Here is a 17,363-nt window from a genome sequence, read left to right as displayed (position 1 = left end):
TCATTCAAGGAGAGGAGTTTACCTTGGAGCCATCACTCCCATCCTTTACTTCAAGATTCAGAAAGAGCTCAATGAGTCCAGGTTGGGTCTCCACAGCAACAGTAAGAAACTCTAAGATCATGACTTTGATACGCATATCCTCAATCTTGCTTTGCAGCCTGGTCAGAAAGGCATCCCGGATAGCAGCTGCATCGCTGCCGAGGCAAGCATACACAGACATCGGGGCAACCTATGGGAATACCAAGGACTACTGATTACCCTATGTTCAAGTGCTCTCTCAAGAGACCCAAGGTGGGCCACCTGTCTGAAGAAGCAAAAAGGAGAAAAGAATACATTCAAGAAAATCACCAAAAAACCTACAGTACAAGGAAAGGTGTACTTAGAGAAGCCCATTTTATCAACAATACAACTTCGCCATCTCCATTAATAACTTTTTTTCCTCAGGTAAAGTTTGAAAGGATGCCAAGGTGAAGGAAAATCATGGTTTCTAAGACTAACTTATAAAGAAGGATCATACCGTTGCCAAACGTTTCAGTAGCTGGATGGCAAGTCGTGGCAAGGCAGGGTCATGTTTATGATAAATGTATTTGGCCAAAACAGCAATAAGGTTGTTCCCATGGGCACCTAGAAAAATACAAGGACAAAGGGAGATTTCAAAGTTGCCTGATCCAAGGCCTTACAGAGAGACAGCTTCAAAAACAGACAAAATAGGCTATGGACTATTTTAGAATGTGCAAGTGTCACAATGAGCCAAGAAAGCAACATTTCCCTATCTTTTATTAATTGTAAGTGGATGAAGAGATGGGATTAAGATACTGGATAATCCATATTACATAAGAGAATTAAATGTTGAGCAATGTCTTCCAGTTAATGGGTCAGAGAAAAGCATTCCACTGACTCAAAAAATGATTAGAATGATATGCCACCAAAAAGAAAATAGGCTTACATAGAAAGAAAGGACTTTAAAGATAGAAGGAATGAAAGAAATTATTTAGTTTAGCCTCCTTGATGTGTAAACGAAGAAAATAAAGATAGGATTTGCCCAAGATGTTAAGAAAAGTTAGTTACTAGATCTTCATTAGAACTGATCTCTCAGTTCAGTCCAGCCAAACCACCACACTGCTTCCACAAGTGATGGCCAGAGAACTGGATGTCTCAACATGGAACTAATTAGGAAACATTTGTTTCTCAATCTCTGTACAGAATCCTATACAATGTAGAGGCATGTTACTGGTCAAAAAGGAGGTACTTACCATGTTGAGTGAGTGCCTGTTCCAGGGGAGATACCACATTAGAAGGAGGTTTCAGTCTAATGACATTATTGGTCACTGAGAATGCCAGTTTCACAGTCTTAATAAGTAGCTGGCCTTGCCCCTGGCCCTCTGCCCCATCACTGAAAGATCAGATGGAAACCAAAGTTGATTGAGCCAATGGTCATTTTCAAAATGTGTGATCTTTCAAATTAAGAGTCTAACAATAATCTGCTATAATAAGACTGCTAAAATTTCTGGAAGACACCACAGCCCAAACTCAAGAATGAGGTGGTTAACTCCCTTACCTCAAGTAATAAAGTATTTTTACAAATTTTAATATGTTAAATAAATGTGACATATCAGTTATGTGCCAGTCTTGATGCAAACTATACACCACTTGCTGTCACACACACAAATAACAGTAGCTGCTCTGATTAATAACAGTGTGACTATAACTAGAAGTAAAATACCACTGTAGTTCATAAAAACCCAATATAGGCTACTATGAAGCTTTATAAAATAAGCGCAGAAGAAGAAAGCTGCAAAAGTCAAATAGGCATCATACTGTTTGCCTTCTTAATGGATGGGTTAAAATTTGGAGAGAGGGAGAGAATTTGGAACTCAAAATGAATATTTAAAAAATAGACATGAAAGAAAGAAAGGAAGAAAAAGAAAGGGAAAGTCTTGTAGTAGACAATATTCTAGGCTAATTTAAACTAGGGTAGTAGATTTGTGATCGGTAATGATAATACAACAACCATTGAAAAAACCTTTTCTCTTTTGGTTAACATATATGCTGTATGTCTGTCTATGTGGGTATAAAATGCAAAGAGAAAGGGATGCAGTTTGTTTGCAGAGAGACTAACATCTCCAAGTCACCCCAAGAGAAACCATTAATGTTTAAATTACATTTGCCAAGGATCTGAAAACTCCTATCCTAGGAAATGTGACTTACCATCTGGGCTGAGCTGCCATCACCATGTCAATGGTATCTACACCAATGCCCATGATGTTGATGACTGCTTGGCCAGCTTCGGTGTTGGCCAGGCTGCAGATGCACAGAGACTGTAAACTAGGGGAATGGCTAGAAAACAAAAGAAGAGTTCTTTTAAGTTCCAAAAAAGCCAGTAAGTATATCTTTGGACTGTAAGGGCAAGATTAGGAAAATTCAACTTTCCAGACTCAAGATACAGGTGGATGAGATAGAGAGATGAGGCCTTTTATAGATGTTCAAAGACTCTTAACATTCAATCTGGCCTGGTCTTCACTGTTTTGTCTTTTTAGCTCCAAATGTAGTCAACATACAAGGCACAGCAAATTAGTCTTAAATTTGCAGGGAAATTTACCACCAAAAGCTTCTCCAATCTAATGACAAGTGCAATAGACACACTCTCCTGCTCCTCCAGGAAAGAAGATATGCTGGCCTTGTCCATTAGGTTTTTAGTTTTCTTCCCAGGCTTGCTAGAATAGCTGCTGGCACAAAGAATAGAATCTACTTTTTCAAACCCCATCAGCTCTTCCCCATCTCACCTGTTGTGAATGTCAGACTCATGGCACAGATTCAGAATTGCATGGATCAGCTCAAGGATCAGACAGCCTGGATTCAGGAAGAAAAGGAAAAAACTAAGTCTTCCTGATTTCAGGATGACAGGGAAGCATACTCCAGGGAACTATGCTATACAATCTTATGCTGTGGGACTTAATGTACCCCAGAAAAGAAAAGTTGTCAGAGAAATAATAACCACACCTATGCTGAGCCCTCCAATCCCCACATGTTCTCTTTTAGGAATGTCCTTACCAATTTGCTCTCTCACTCCATGGGCATTGTAACGCCACTTATGATAGCTGGGAAGCATCTCCTTCAACACAAACATGATGCAAGGGGCCAGCCCTTGGCTCTGGGTGCTACCAAGCTGTCCCTATAGGAAACCACATCATGAAATCCACTGTATGAAGTCTTTCTGCAGAATAAACTGCCAGAATCAAAGTCCAAATAAAATCAAGACAATGCCTTTGCACTGGTATAGAAGTAGGAAGCTAGAGGATACTGATAAGAGGAATCATACTCATTGAGCTCTTAAGTCAAATGAACAGTCTACATGAAGTCCTTATCAATTTGGTGAAACAATTCAGGAAGCGTGAGTACTTAACCAATGAGTTGTCAAAACAGCATCACAGAGGAAGCAGATACCAAATCAGAGAAGAAAGTAGTTATTTTCAGTATTAAGGATAAATGATTTCTCCCACATATATTTTAGAGAGTCACATTTACAAGAGAGATCTTATAGTTTAAACTCCTTTTACTGCCACTACCAAACATAATCCCAAGGATAACAGCAGCAAATTGTAGGGTAAATGCTTCAGAATTACAACTGATGAAAACTTACCTTGACAAGAGTGGTGATTAAACGCAAAAAGGCAATGGTAACACCATATTCACCCTGTGGCTGCTCACTATTCATCAAGAGGTTTCCATAGCCCCCTGCATTCATTCCCTCAGCACTGGTAAAAGAGAGCGACAACATGAAACCCAAAAGACAATTCTTGCCTTTCCAATGTAGTCAAAAGCTCACAGAGCAATACAATCACCTCTCAGGAAGCCTAAGACAGCTGTGTGAGAAACCTACAAAACGACCTATTTTATATTTAGTGGACATATATAAAATGTTTCATTCAACAGAATTTTCAACAAAGAATATATTCTTCCATACCTAAAAACATACCATAAAAACATGCTTATTTTTTTAAGGAAGAATAATCAGATGGAGTAGATCCTACTGTTCTATGAGTTGGGGGCTTTTAGCTCACTGAAATTCCTAAAAAACAGGAACAATGATTTGGCCAGTTTGCATTTTGAGAAAGAACAGTGTCTAGACTAGGATCTATGGCTTCTCTAAGCTAGAAAGAAAACACCCACACACCTACAATAAGTGTTGCTAGGTGACAAATATGTCCTTCTCTGTGAGTCTGATGACCACAGTAATGCTTTCCAGTGAGAGGAGAGAAGACACAATCGAGCAGCTTCCTCTCCCCAATCTTAACCCCTACTTTAAAACAGTCTTTCTTTCCTCGTCACCTCTCGCTTCCAAAAAAGGAGCTAAACAGGTAAGTAGAATCAGAAAGCAAGTAGGTAAAGTGGAATTATCTATTTTTTAAAACTATAACACCATAACTAGTGTTATAGGTGTCTAACAGATTCCATATCTTCCTCAGCTAAAACTGGCTTACCTAATCATCTGACTCATATTGGAGACTGGATGGGCTACAAATGGCAGAAACCCTGTGTGGCGAAGATCAGTCCAGACCTATGAAGGGAAAAGAGAAGTCAAATATTTTTTGTCCCATCTGTGCATATTCCATATTCTTTTGGTTCTAGGAAAATGGGATCTTACTTTAGCTGGATTCCGGGCAGCTAATACCGTTAAACAATTGACACAGGAAGCAATGACATCCACAGGAGGAGAGATCACAGTTGTTAACCTAGGTGAGGAATGACAATCAGGCCTGATAGTTCCTGAAATTATGGTACTCAATAAAAAGATTAAGACAATCAATTCTATGACAAATATTATTTCAACTCTCTCCTTCCAACTTTCTCTTCTCAGTCAGGCTAGATGAACAGGAAAGTCCTTTACTGGAAGAAAAGTTACTATACAAATGACACCTACTGAGTAACTGGCTTTGGATAAATGGACATGTTGTTCTAATTCCCAGAAACTCTTAACATGTCTGAGAATAGTTACTAAGAGGAGGGAAATTTCACTGCAAGTATTTTCATATAACTGGAGAACTACCCATCAGCAACTTACCTCTGCAGTAACATGTAGATTCGTGATGTGATTGGCAGGAGACAATCAGCTATGGACAAATCAGTGCTGATGACTTTGTGAACCAGGTCAATGATAGGTTTGACCCGCTGGCAGTGCTGAATTACATCTGAGGGGAAAGGTAGTTTGTAGACTTGAAACTAACTCCTTTTGGATCACTGACCAAGCCTATGTAAAGCAAATCAGCAAGACAATCCCTTGATGGTCCCAAGTTATACCTTCCTGTTTATCTCCACTTTCCTTTCCCACTGTGACTGACTTACAAGTTGTTCTTACCTGCTGTTGATACAACATGCAGTAGCATTTCAATCTCACAAGTGAACAGAGTCCAGCTGCTGTAGGAGTATTCCCAGCGCACTAGGTAAGCACGGTCATCCAGCATTACCTGACCTACTGTGCCCTGAGGTATACGAAGATTAGTCTGACCCCCTAGCAAAAGAAAGAAGGGAAAAAAAAAAACAAGTTAATTCTTGGGCACTCAAAAGCAAGAAAATTATTTATTATTACCATTACTCTAATCATGACAGTATTTTATTTACACTTTTCATTACTCTTCAGCATTTTTAACATTATTTTTAATATTAATAAAAGATCATATTTATAAAATGGTTTATACATTACAAAGTGCTTTCCTCACAAGAACATCATTAGGAAGCCACATGGAAATATATAATCCCCATTTTCCAGCTGAGGAAACAGGTTCTGAAACATTAAATGACTTGCCCAAATGTTAGTTATAAAGCTAAGACTGGAACTGTAGGTCTTGTGACTTCAAGTCCTTCCCCCATCCCATATAATTTCTCTAAAAATTCCTCTACGAATCTAGAAGAATTTAGGGTTTTATATAGAAGTTTCATTAAAATGCACTTCTACATTAAATAAGCATAATTTATAAAGAATATAATTATTTTAGAGACTACTGTAAAATTCAATTAAGAATTACTAATCTTTCCATTAATTCAAAAATATCTTTAAATATCTTAACAAATGAATTCTGCTTTTTTTCTTACCAAGAGGGTAAAGGAGTTTTGGTGTCTGCCTCCGCCAGAGGGTCCCATCTTCATGTGAGATCACATCATGAGGCCTATGTTTATAAAGCTCATTGTAGAAAGACATTTTATCCAGGAAACTATATACCTGCAGATAAGAAACAGAAAACTCTGGTCATATGCAACCACCTCAGGACTAAGCAGAGAAGACAACCTAATTCTTTTGATTTTCTAATTAGACTAGTCATTTGTACCACTAATATGGTCATTAGATAGCCTTTATATGTATATAAGTATCACCTTGCCTACTAGATGATAAATTTATTGAGAGCAGAATTTGTTTTCAACTTCTTTGTATTCTGCTATTGTGCCAGGATATAGCAGACGTATTCAATATAATACATGTATTCAATATTTAGAAAAGATTACTGAACAAAAACTACATACACAGTCTCATGCTATGTGCTGAAGGAGATAAAAGATAAATTAAGTATGAACTTAAAGAATCCCTGGGATAACTAAAGATCAGCAGAAGTACTAAAAGGAAGAGCCAGAAATAAGAAGAGTATTTAGTCTTGCAGATTATGCTCCCAGTAATTCAGGATCAAAAATTTAACTTTCTCCTCTACCCTTTCACTCAGACCCTCTGACCTAAAGAGTTCTGATGAAAATTGGAAACTGAGTAGATACCCATCAATTGGAGAATGGCTGAATAAATTGGGGTATATGAATATTATGGAATATTATTGTTCGGTAAGAAATGACCAACAGGACGATTTCAGAAAAGCCTGGAGAGACTTACACGAACTGATGCTGAGTGAAACGAGCAGGGCCAGGAGATCATTATATACTTCAACAACAATACTATATGATGATCAATTGATGGACCTGGCCATCTTCAGCAATGAGATGAACCAAATCAGTTCCAATGAAGCCGTAATGAACTGAACCAGCTACGCCCAGTGAAAGAACTCTGGGAGATGACTAAAAACCATTACACTGAATTCCAATCCCTATATTTTTGCCTGTCTGCATTTTGGATTTCCTTCACAGGCTAATTGTACAATATTTCAGAATCTGATTCTTTTTGCACAGCAAAATATGTACACTTATTGTGTATCTAATTTGTACTTTAATATATTTAACATCTACTGGTCATCCTGCCATCTAGGGGAGGGAGTGGGGGGAAGGACGGGAAAAATTGGAACAAAAGGTTCGGCAACTGTCAATGCTGTAAAATTACCCATACATATAACTTGTAAATAAAAAGCTATTAAGAAATTTAAAAAAAAAAAAAAAGAGTTCTGATAGAGGAGTAGAAATACTCCTTGCTCCTCAATGCAACTTACAATCTCCTCCCCTTTACCACCACTACTCAGCAATTCAATATTCTTCCTCAATGAGGTCACTGATTGACTCTCAGACTTTTTCTCAACTCAACTCACATGTGTTCCCCTTCTGTGTTTATGAACTCTAAAATGCCCTTATCTAAAAAATATCTTCTTGCTACCTAGTAACTCTTAATTCTTTTCTCACTGTGATCACCAATTCCTTCACCCCTCCTGTGCTTCGCAAGTCATCACTTTTGTACTGGCTATCCTCTCTTCCCCTGCCTATCTCAATCCCTTAGTATTTCAGTTAAATACTACACTGTCACTTAAATTTGAATTTCTTATTTTATCCTATCAGCATTGAATAGTCAGGACTATAAACCTTAGTAATTCCTATTTAGATGCTGAAAAGATTTAGAGAAAAATCATAGAACCATACTGACTGCGTCTGCCATATGTCTATTCTGCATAACCTCAAATAAGGTTAGCCCATTCTCCATTTTGGCTATTTCAAGTCTTTTAATACGCCCTTTCAGCACTCCTTTCCTCCACATTCTCAGCTGAGATCCTTACCTCATACTTCAACCAAAAACCTGAGACCATTCATCAAGAGCTCCCTATTCTCTCTTCCTTATCTCATCATTCAGGTATCTTCCCCCATTATCTCCTTCATTTCTATCTTACATGAAGAAGTGGCCCTTCTAGGGCCTAGGAAAAACCCTCTACTTGCACTACTGATCCCGTTATATTTCATTTTCTCTTGCTTCTACTATCACCTCTCACCAATATTCAATCTTCCCATATATACTGGCTCCTTTCCTATTGTTTACAAACACATAAGAAAGTATTAATGCCTTAATTTTTTTAAACTCTTAGTTCTGGAGATTGAATGTAGATTAATACATGCTATGTTCATTTTTTTTTTCTTTTTCTTCTTTTCCTCTTGTAGTTTTCCCCTTTTGTTCTGATTTTTCTCTCCCAACATGATTCATAAAGAAATATATATTTAAGTGGCAACTAGGTGGTGCAGTGGATAGAGCACCAACTCTGAAGTCAGAAGGACCTGAGTTCAAATCTGATTTCAGACACTTAACACTTCCTAGCTGTGTGACCCTGGGCAAGTCACTTAAAACCCAATTGCCTCAGCAATATATATATATAATATATATATATGTATGTATATATTTTAAAAATTAGTGTACATGCACAATCAAAAAAAAATTTTAAAAACCAAACCTTTCAGTTCTAATTTCTCCTCTTTTGTCCCTCTCCCACATATTGAGAAAGCAAGCAGTATGATATCAACTAAACATATGGAGTCATGTAAAACATATTTTCCTATTATTCAACAAATATTTATTAAATTCCTCCACTTACTTCCCCATTAGAACATAAGGATTAGGCCCTCATCCTTTAAAAAATCCTCACTTAGTCCTACCATCCCCATTACTATTGTTCTATATCCCTCTTCTTCTCAACTAAAATCGTTAAGTCATATATACCAGGAGTCTCCACTTTCTATCTTATCAATTATATTTAAACTATGCAATTTGACTTCTGACTTCATCACTCAACTTAAACTGCTCTCTCCAAACCTTCTTAAAGCTCAATTCTTCATCTTCCTTGACCTCTTTATACTCTGTGATCCTTACAATCATCCTCTTCACCTGGATACTCTCCTCTCTCTGGATTTTTGTGACAATCCTCTTTCACAGTTCTTCTTCTACCTGACTGCTCCCTATTCTCCTTTGTTACATCTTTACCCACATTGTGCTCACTAAGCTTAAACATCTCTCAAAGATCTGAACTTGGCCCTTTTTTTTTCTCTATACCATTTCACTTATTTCATCAGTTTCTCATGGGTTCAACAATCATCACTGTTCAGATCATTTCAGGATCTATATAATAAATCCAATCTCTCCTGAGTTACAAATCTGCACAACTACTTTCTGTGCATATCTAACTAGATGTCCTGTAGCCACCTCAAACTCCATATATCCAAAATAGATCTTTCCCTCAAGATCCTCTCTTCTTTTTTCATATTACTTTTAAGAGTACTATCATTTTCTTAATCACCTAGACTCATAACTTTATAATAACCTTGATTCCTCACTAGCTCTCATTTATATATCCAATCTGTTGTCAAATCTTGCCATTTTTACCTTCACATGTCTTGTAAACATCTCTTTTTCTCCACTCACACAGCTATCCTAGAATCCACTCACACAGCTATCACCCTAGAACAGACACTAGAAAATCAATCATCTTTACCCTGGACTACTGAAAAGGCCTTCTATGTAGTCTCCATGTTTCATGTTTGTCCTCATTATAATCCTTCATACACTTAGTTGACAAATGATCTTCCTAAATCCCCAATCTGTCTTTGTCTCTCATTCACATTCACAAACCCCACACTCTAAAATCCTGTGGTACATTTCACTGTCACAACCTGTCCCATTCATCCCTTTTTAGTGTTTTTAAACTTTCCTCCTCTCATATACATCAAGATTCAGCTGTACCCAATGCCTTGCTGCTCTTCGTCCTTGACTCCAACCAGCTGACTCCATGTATTTATTCTGATTGTTTCCTATATTTGGAATGCTTTTCCTCCTCATCTATTCCTGTCTTTCTTCAAGATTCAGGTTAAATTCCTTCTCCCACAGAAAATTTTCCTCACTCTGCCCTCTGCTCCTAGTTCCTTCCCTCTAATATTCCCTACTATGGACATATTTATCATGTATTTATATAGTTATTTGAATTTTGATTCCCCCATTAAAATATGAGCACCTTGAAAAAAGGGACCAGAATTTTGCCTTTTTTTGTATCCCTAACATTTACTGTTTGGAATGTAACAAGCTCACTACTGGGCTTATACCCCAAAGAGATACTAAAGAAGGGAAAGGGACCTGTATGTGCCAAAATGTTTGTGGCAGCCCTGTTTGTAGTGGCTAGAAACTGGAAATTGAATGGATGCCCATCAATTGGAGAATGGCTGGGTAAATTGTAGCATATGAATGTTATGGAATATTATTTTCTGTAAGAAATGACCAGCAGGATGAATACAGAGAGGCTTGGAGAGACTTACATGAACTGATGCTAAGTGAAATGAGCAGAACCAGGAGATCATTATACACTTCAACAACGATATTGTATGAGGATGTATTCTGATGGAAATGGATTTCTTTGACAAAGAGACCTAACTCAGTTTCAATTGATAAATGATGGACAGAAACAGCTACACCCAAAGAAAGAACACTGGGAAACGAATGTGAACTATTTGCATTTTTGTTTTTCTTCCCGGGTTATTTTTACCTTCTGAATCCAATTCTCCCTGTGCAACAAGAGAATGGTTCGATTCTGCAATCATATATTGTATCTAGGATATACTGCAACATATCTAACATATATAGGACTGCTTGCCATCTAGGGGAGAGGGTGGAGGGAGAGAGGGAAAAAAATCGGAACAGAAGCGAGTGCAAGGGATAATGTTGTAAAAAAAATTACCCTGGCATGGATTCTGTCAATATAAAGTTATTATTAAATAAAATAAAATTAAAAAAAAAAAGGAATATAACAAGCTCTTAAATGTTTGTTGAATGATTAATAGGAAAATAGGTTTTGCATGACTTCACATGTATAACTGATATCATATCACTTGCTTGCCTATGGATCTATGTATTCTATGTGAGGGATGGAAGAAAGAGAGAGAAATTGGAACTCAAAATTTCATAAAAATAAAGGCATGTAGGCAAATAAATAATTGAAATTAAAAGGATAAAAAAAAATGTTATCCTGAGTTTCAATGGATAAATGATGGACAGAAACAGCTACACCCAAAGAAGGAACACTGGGAAATGAATGTGAACTATTTGCATTTTTGATTTTCTTCCCGAGTTATTTTTACCTTCTGAATCCAATTCTCCCTGTGCAGCGGGAGAACTGTTCGGTTCTGCAAATATGTATTGTATCTAGGATATACTGCAACATATTTAACATATATAGGACTGCTTGCCATCTTGGGGGGGGGGGTGGAGGGAGGGAGGGAAAAAAACAAAACATAAGCGATTGCAAGGGATAATGTTGTATAAAAATTATCCTGGCATGGATTCTGTCAATACAAAGTTATTATTAAATAAAATAAAATTTAAAAAAAAAATGTTATCAACTGACATCCTCACATTCAAGCAGTTGCCAAATCATGTTAAGTCTCCTACCTTTTTGTATCTATTTCCTTTTATTTACTCATACTGTCACCACTCATGTACAAGATATCATTCCCTCCAGAGTGCTTTTTCCTTGTCTTCAGCCTTTACCTTCCTCCATATATCCATAATACAAGCTGGCAAATAATTTTACTCTTGCTCAAAAAAACTTAAGATTTCCTATTCTCTTTCAGATTAAAAAAAAATCCCTTTATGCTGCCACGCTGTTTGAACCTCCTTTTTCAGCTTTATTCCAGATTATTCTCTTTCTGTATTCTATTTCAACCAAACTGAATTACTACCTGTTCCCTGAACATAATAAGCTATCTCATTTCCATGCACTGGGCACAGTTTGTCCCACATTCCAGAAAAGTACATCATTTGTATTGCCATGTTTCAGAAGTTTTCCCTTTTTTCAAAATTTAGCTCAGGTTCCACCTTCCCCATGCAGGCTTCCCTGATCCCTACCCCTAGATGAACATGAGAACATTTTCTCTCTCCTCAAGTTTTTCTAAAGCACTTTATCTGATTCTCTCCTTTACTCTCATTGAATCCTTACCTTACATTATACCAATTCCCCAAACACATCATTCCCTAATTTGTTATTAGCCTGTGCACATGTTACACTATCTCCTAATTCTCAAACCCAAATAGGGTACTTGAGGAAAGAGATGGTTCTATTCTTAATTTTTTTTTTTAAATGTCCAACATCTAGCATAATACTTTGTATTGAGAAAGCACTCAACAAATATTTGGTGAAATGCACAGATAACAAAGATGTACAAATTCTTAAGATCACCTCTCTAATTTTCCCAGTGGGATAATGGAAAGATAATACTTAAGAATTACTCTTAGTTTTCAAGCACCTGACCACACTACATACCTTTTTGGCTGTGGATTTCCCTGACACAAGAGCTCTGAGCAACTGCAAAAGAGGAGAGAGGAGATGGGGGAACATTCCACACACACTGTCCAGGATGATCCCTAGCCCAGAAGTTGGTTCCTAAGAGAGGAAGAAAATCAAATAATTAATTTCTTATTCTTAACAAATAAAAATATAACCTACCACACACACACACACACACACACACACATATACATATTAGGGTAGGTAATTACCATTATTATAGCAACAACATATTTTCTCTAGATTCTCCAGCACCCAAGACATAAAATCTTTACTGTAGAAAAACATTTTTTCTTCCTAACAACATAGCTTCTGAAATGACTACAGAAAAATATTATCACAAGAGGAGTTACTGCATGACTAAATTTAAAATGTAAAGGTTACCCCTTAACTGCTTTCTATAGAGTAATATTACATAATAAATTTACAATGTAAGGGGTAATAACTGCCTTCTATATAGTAATATTACATAATATTATATTATATATAACATCATATATATAGATTATATATATTACAAGATGTAATAACCATTTTTGACACATAAATCTTTTTAAAAATACACTGATATTTACACCTTGTCTATCAAATAGGAATTAAAAATATTTATATCTTATCTACCAAAAATAAATTGTAAATCTCCACCAGGCAGAGAGTTTCAACCTAAATATTATATCACTTAATATTAGTTTTTCCTAAAATGTTTTTATTCTATGCATAAGCACAGTCCAGAAGTAGGGGAAACCAAAAATATGTAGAATTCAGTGAAATTTAGCAGATCAACTACACCATATTACATAAGAAAGTATATTAGCACTAGGTATAGCTTTGGGATTAGATGCTTTTATTAATACTGAGAATAGCATTGTTAGGTAACCATTGTCTTAGAAGTCAAATATACACCTCAAACACTGTAATACTTTCATAAGAATTCAGATGCACTACTATTATAAGTCTTCTTGAATCCCATCACTAGGGCTCAAAAAAAGGCATATAGGAAAGACTGTATCAAGATAAGCTACCAAAAGGGAAAGGAATGAGTGACTCAATATAAAAAATTTCTTTTCATGTAAAGAATTCTGTAACAGAAATGAAAAGATCACCTGAGACCCTGAGACTTACCGTTCCCCAAAAGAGTTCTGGAAGAGAAGGGTCTGCTAGAACTTCACATGCTGTATCAATGACATCCTTTAAAGGGAAAAGAGAAAACACATTGACTTAGCTTGGTAGTTTCAGTCTGTCTTTTCTCATGAACCAGAAACACCAAACCTTCTACCATTTAAACATGTGAATATCTTATGTATGATCTTTATGATCTGTAAATACAAGCAAGACAAAAATATTTCTATTCCCTAGGGTTTTTTTGGAAACTCAAGGACTTTTCATTTGTTTCATGTTCATGCTTTACTAGGTTCAAAATCAGATATCTACCCTTCACAGGTCATGAAGATAAAAGTAACTAACCAAAACTCTAGGTTTCATGGCTTATGAATTCCAAACTGGTTTGACAAAAAACGTTAATTTCCAAAATAGCAGAATACTGAGAAGAACCAATATCAAGTACACAAACTACTATTTCATTGCTAAGTAGCTTTAGCAGCTTTCATTCAAAAGATACAAGAAATCCCAACACTTACTTGCTGGTTGCCTAAAGTGTGTAACTCCAGTGAGGTGAGAACAAAAGAAAGCAGTCCATAGACACACATGCAAGCAGTACTGGTTGTACACTGTAAAACCAAAGCAATCAATAAGGAACAAGACCAGCCCTTACCCAGCCCCACTCTCAAATCCAGGACAACCCTACTTCAATTTATTTAGGGACTTAATGGAGAAAAGAATTTGAGGTCTCATTAACTCCCCTAACTAAAGACAAAAAGGATCAGAAAGATCAAGGGAAATAATAAAACTTAAAAAAAATACAAAGGAATGACTGAAAATTATCAAAATTCATGAAAGGAAGAAAACTAACATGCTACTTAACTACTGCTGCTAATGGTTGCTTACGTTTAAAAAATGTTTACAAGCATACTACATATATTTTGCTTTCTCAAATAATACAGGTCTTTTTCTTTTTAATTTTTGTTTTCAATATCATATTCTCTTCCTTGCTCCATGCTCCCCTTCCCCCAGAAAACAACAAATATGATAATCATTATACATATGAAGAAATGCAAAACATATTACCACACAGCCATAGAATGCTTAAACTCATGTTTAAGAGAAGAAAACTGAATTTCACAAGGATTAAATGACTTGTTTATTTTTATTGAATTAGTCAATGCTGGCAATTGAATCCCAAGTCTTCGTGTAGGTACGCCAATGATTTTTATAGATCTCCATTCTATGGATAATTTAGTAGGTAAAGTTTAAGAGAGTTGCTTGAGGCTCAGATAGTTTAGTTATGTGCCCACTGTAGCACAGTCAAGTCAAGTGTTCTTTCTACTATACCATACTACCTCATTGACAGAAAACATAGCTAGGCCTCACTTACGTATTCTTGGGAAAAAACTATTAGTGTTTCCAAGAAATTAACTTAATACTACTGGTATCACCATGATGGAACTATTTAATTAAATTTCTACCTTACTAAGTCATAAATAAATGATGCCATTCACATCAAATATCAGAGTAAGTTTCAAGAAACTTTCTATGGAGCCTTGTTATATCTGAAATTGAATCCAAGTAGAAAATATTTCACTACCATTCTGACCAGGACTCAAGAACAGGTTAATCTTTAAGGAAGTGTTCTGTTCTCTGCCAGCCAAGACTCACATTATTTCCTCCACTGGCTAGTGATCGGAGCAGCCGTGTCAGGTACTGGAATACATTGAGCTGGATGGCTGTGCTACCCATCCTCCTGATGACACTACTTGTTTCTTCTGGATTTAAGGTGTGACGGAGTAAAGCCCAAGCCAAAAGCACAGGGGCATGATGAGGGATGTCTCCTAAGGTCAACATCAGGTGGTCCATATTCTATTAAAAGAAAAGAAAAATAGCTAGTACATACAAAATAGTAATGATTAAGACTTTAGTAATTGCTGATACCAAGCACAGCTTTGAAATAGCAGTGGAATCCTAATACAGGGCAAGAAGGAAATTTGTTGATTTCTATTAAATATTACTTCCTACCATCACAAGAGTATCTTAGTAATCATCACTCTAGTGAGGATCATTTAGATCACAAATTGTGCTAATAAAAGAATTAAGATGGAAAGAGATAAAGGCATCCTACCCTCACCAGTAGATTTTTTCATTTTCAAGAAGGATCACAAACAAAGAATTTAAAATTTGATCAATTATCCTTCAAAACATGGATTACCTTCATCTTGCAACTTGCAATCTTTGTATGAGAAAATATGGATGGAAAAGAAAGGTAAAGAAAATCAATCCTTCTTGGAAACTGAATGATCAAAGAGGCAATGTGGCATAGTATATAAAGAGCCAGTCTTGGAGTCAGGTATACCTGGGTTCAAGTCCAGCTTCTGATACATATTGGTTGTATGACCTTGGGCAAGTCATTTAACTTCTCAGTGCCCCAGGCAGTTTTCTAAGACTACAAGGTGCAGAACAGTTGCTGATCTACATTGGTAGGAAATCCTGAGGATAAATCCTAAATTGGGAAATAAATTATGTTTTATTTAATCTATATGATAATGTGCACACATTCAGTGGAATAATTTAATCAACTAACTAATCTGTCAAAGAGGGTCATATTCAGAGTGTTAACAATACACCCAAATACATCTTCAAAGTTTACCTGACATACAAGCCCATCCTGGGCAAATTGATGGAGCTCTGTCCTATCATCCAAAGCACATTTATGTAATGAGTCAATATCCATTCCCTCTACCAGGATAAGGGCACTGAAATAGCTAGAAAGAAAGAATATCAAGGGATCATATGTGAGATTCTAGATTAGAGAATAAAATAGGATGCAATTAACATCACAACATTCTATCATTTTCATATAAAAAAAGTTGAAATAAAACAAGAAAATCAAAGCTCTTCTGGATAATACAGTTGTTCTAAGAGAACAACAAGAATAAAACATACTTCTTCATTCTTAAGAGAGATATGATGAACTAGAATTGTGAAATGAGGCATAAATTTTCAAAAACAGCTAAAACTTTGATATACTTGATTGTTAAAATTCAGTTAGCTAGGCAGGGAGGTGGAACAGCTAGCTGATAAAGTGCTAGAGGTTAGGAATATATAAATTCAAATACAGCCTCAGATATTTACTAGCAGCTGTGAGCCTGAGAAGATCACTTAACTTCTCTAAGACTCAGTTTTCTCATCTGTAAAGTAGGAATAATAATAACACCTACCTACCAGGATTATTGTTAGGATCAAATATAAATAACATGTGCTTTGCAAATCTCAAAGCTCTAGATAAATGCTATTACTATTATTTTTATAAAACAAAATTGTTTTACTTTTTTTTTTTTTTTTTTTTTTTTTTTTTTTTACAAAAACAGCAACAATATTTTACAAAGCAAAATTAGTGGGAAAGATAAGGTGGTGGACAATAAGGAGTAACAGTAAAACTTTTTTGAAAAGAAGCTAAAGACATATATTAGATGTGTATTTGGAGGGGAGCTAGAAGGTACAATGGCTATAACACTGATCCTGGAATGAGGAGAACCTGAGTTCAAATCTGACCTCAGACACTTAATACTTAGTAGCTGTGTGACCCTTGGGTATGTTGCTTAACCCCAGTTGCCTTGCCTCCCTCCTTTTCCACCCAAAAAAGATATTTGGGTACTTTAGAGAATTTACCCATTACTGCAGGGCTACTTGTGCTAGCAATCTGCAAACCTGACAAGAGTCATCCCCACCAGGTCCAAGAAACAC

The 17,363-nt window shown here is 36.2% G+C and overlaps 1 protein-coding gene across 2 annotated transcripts in view; it reads right to left on the bottom strand.

The window, feature by feature from the left end:
- Positions 1-17,363, bottom strand: part of NUP188 (nucleoporin 188) — a 43,042-nt gene that overhangs the window by 9,466 nt on the left and 16,213 nt on the right. For both annotated transcript variants that reach the window (XM_051980144.1, XM_051980145.1), the window contains exons 10-26: positions 16,267-16,381; positions 15,282-15,482; positions 14,147-14,236; positions 13,632-13,697; positions 12,486-12,605; positions 6,091-6,217; positions 5,357-5,509; positions 5,063-5,189; positions 4,646-4,733; positions 4,482-4,558; positions 3,641-3,755; positions 3,052-3,172; positions 2,784-2,850; positions 2,209-2,337; positions 1,254-1,393; positions 518-624; positions 23-229 (exon numbers count right to left, since the gene is read on the bottom strand). In XM_051980144.1, the coding sequence (XP_051836104.1) occupies positions 23-229; positions 518-624; positions 1,254-1,393; positions 2,209-2,337; positions 2,784-2,850; positions 3,052-3,172; positions 3,641-3,755; positions 4,482-4,558; positions 4,646-4,733; positions 5,063-5,189; positions 5,357-5,509; positions 6,091-6,217; positions 12,486-12,605; positions 13,632-13,697; positions 14,147-14,236; positions 15,282-15,482; positions 16,267-16,381 (2,050 nt within the window). The remainder of the gene's footprint in view (positions 1-22; positions 230-517; positions 625-1,253; positions 1,394-2,208; positions 2,338-2,783; positions 2,851-3,051; positions 3,173-3,640; positions 3,756-4,481; positions 4,559-4,645; positions 4,734-5,062; positions 5,190-5,356; positions 5,510-6,090; positions 6,218-12,485; positions 12,606-13,631; positions 13,698-14,146; positions 14,237-15,281; positions 15,483-16,266; positions 16,382-17,363) is intronic.

This window comes from Antechinus flavipes, chromosome 2 (assembly GCF_016432865.1).
Source record: "Antechinus flavipes isolate AdamAnt ecotype Samford, QLD, Australia chromosome 2, AdamAnt_v2, whole genome shotgun sequence".
Classification (NCBI taxonomy): Eukaryota; Metazoa; Chordata; class Mammalia; order Dasyuromorphia; family Dasyuridae; genus Antechinus; species Antechinus flavipes.
The sequence above is the reverse complement of the archived record's forward strand: the minus strand, read 5'-3'. Positions and strand labels throughout refer to the sequence as shown.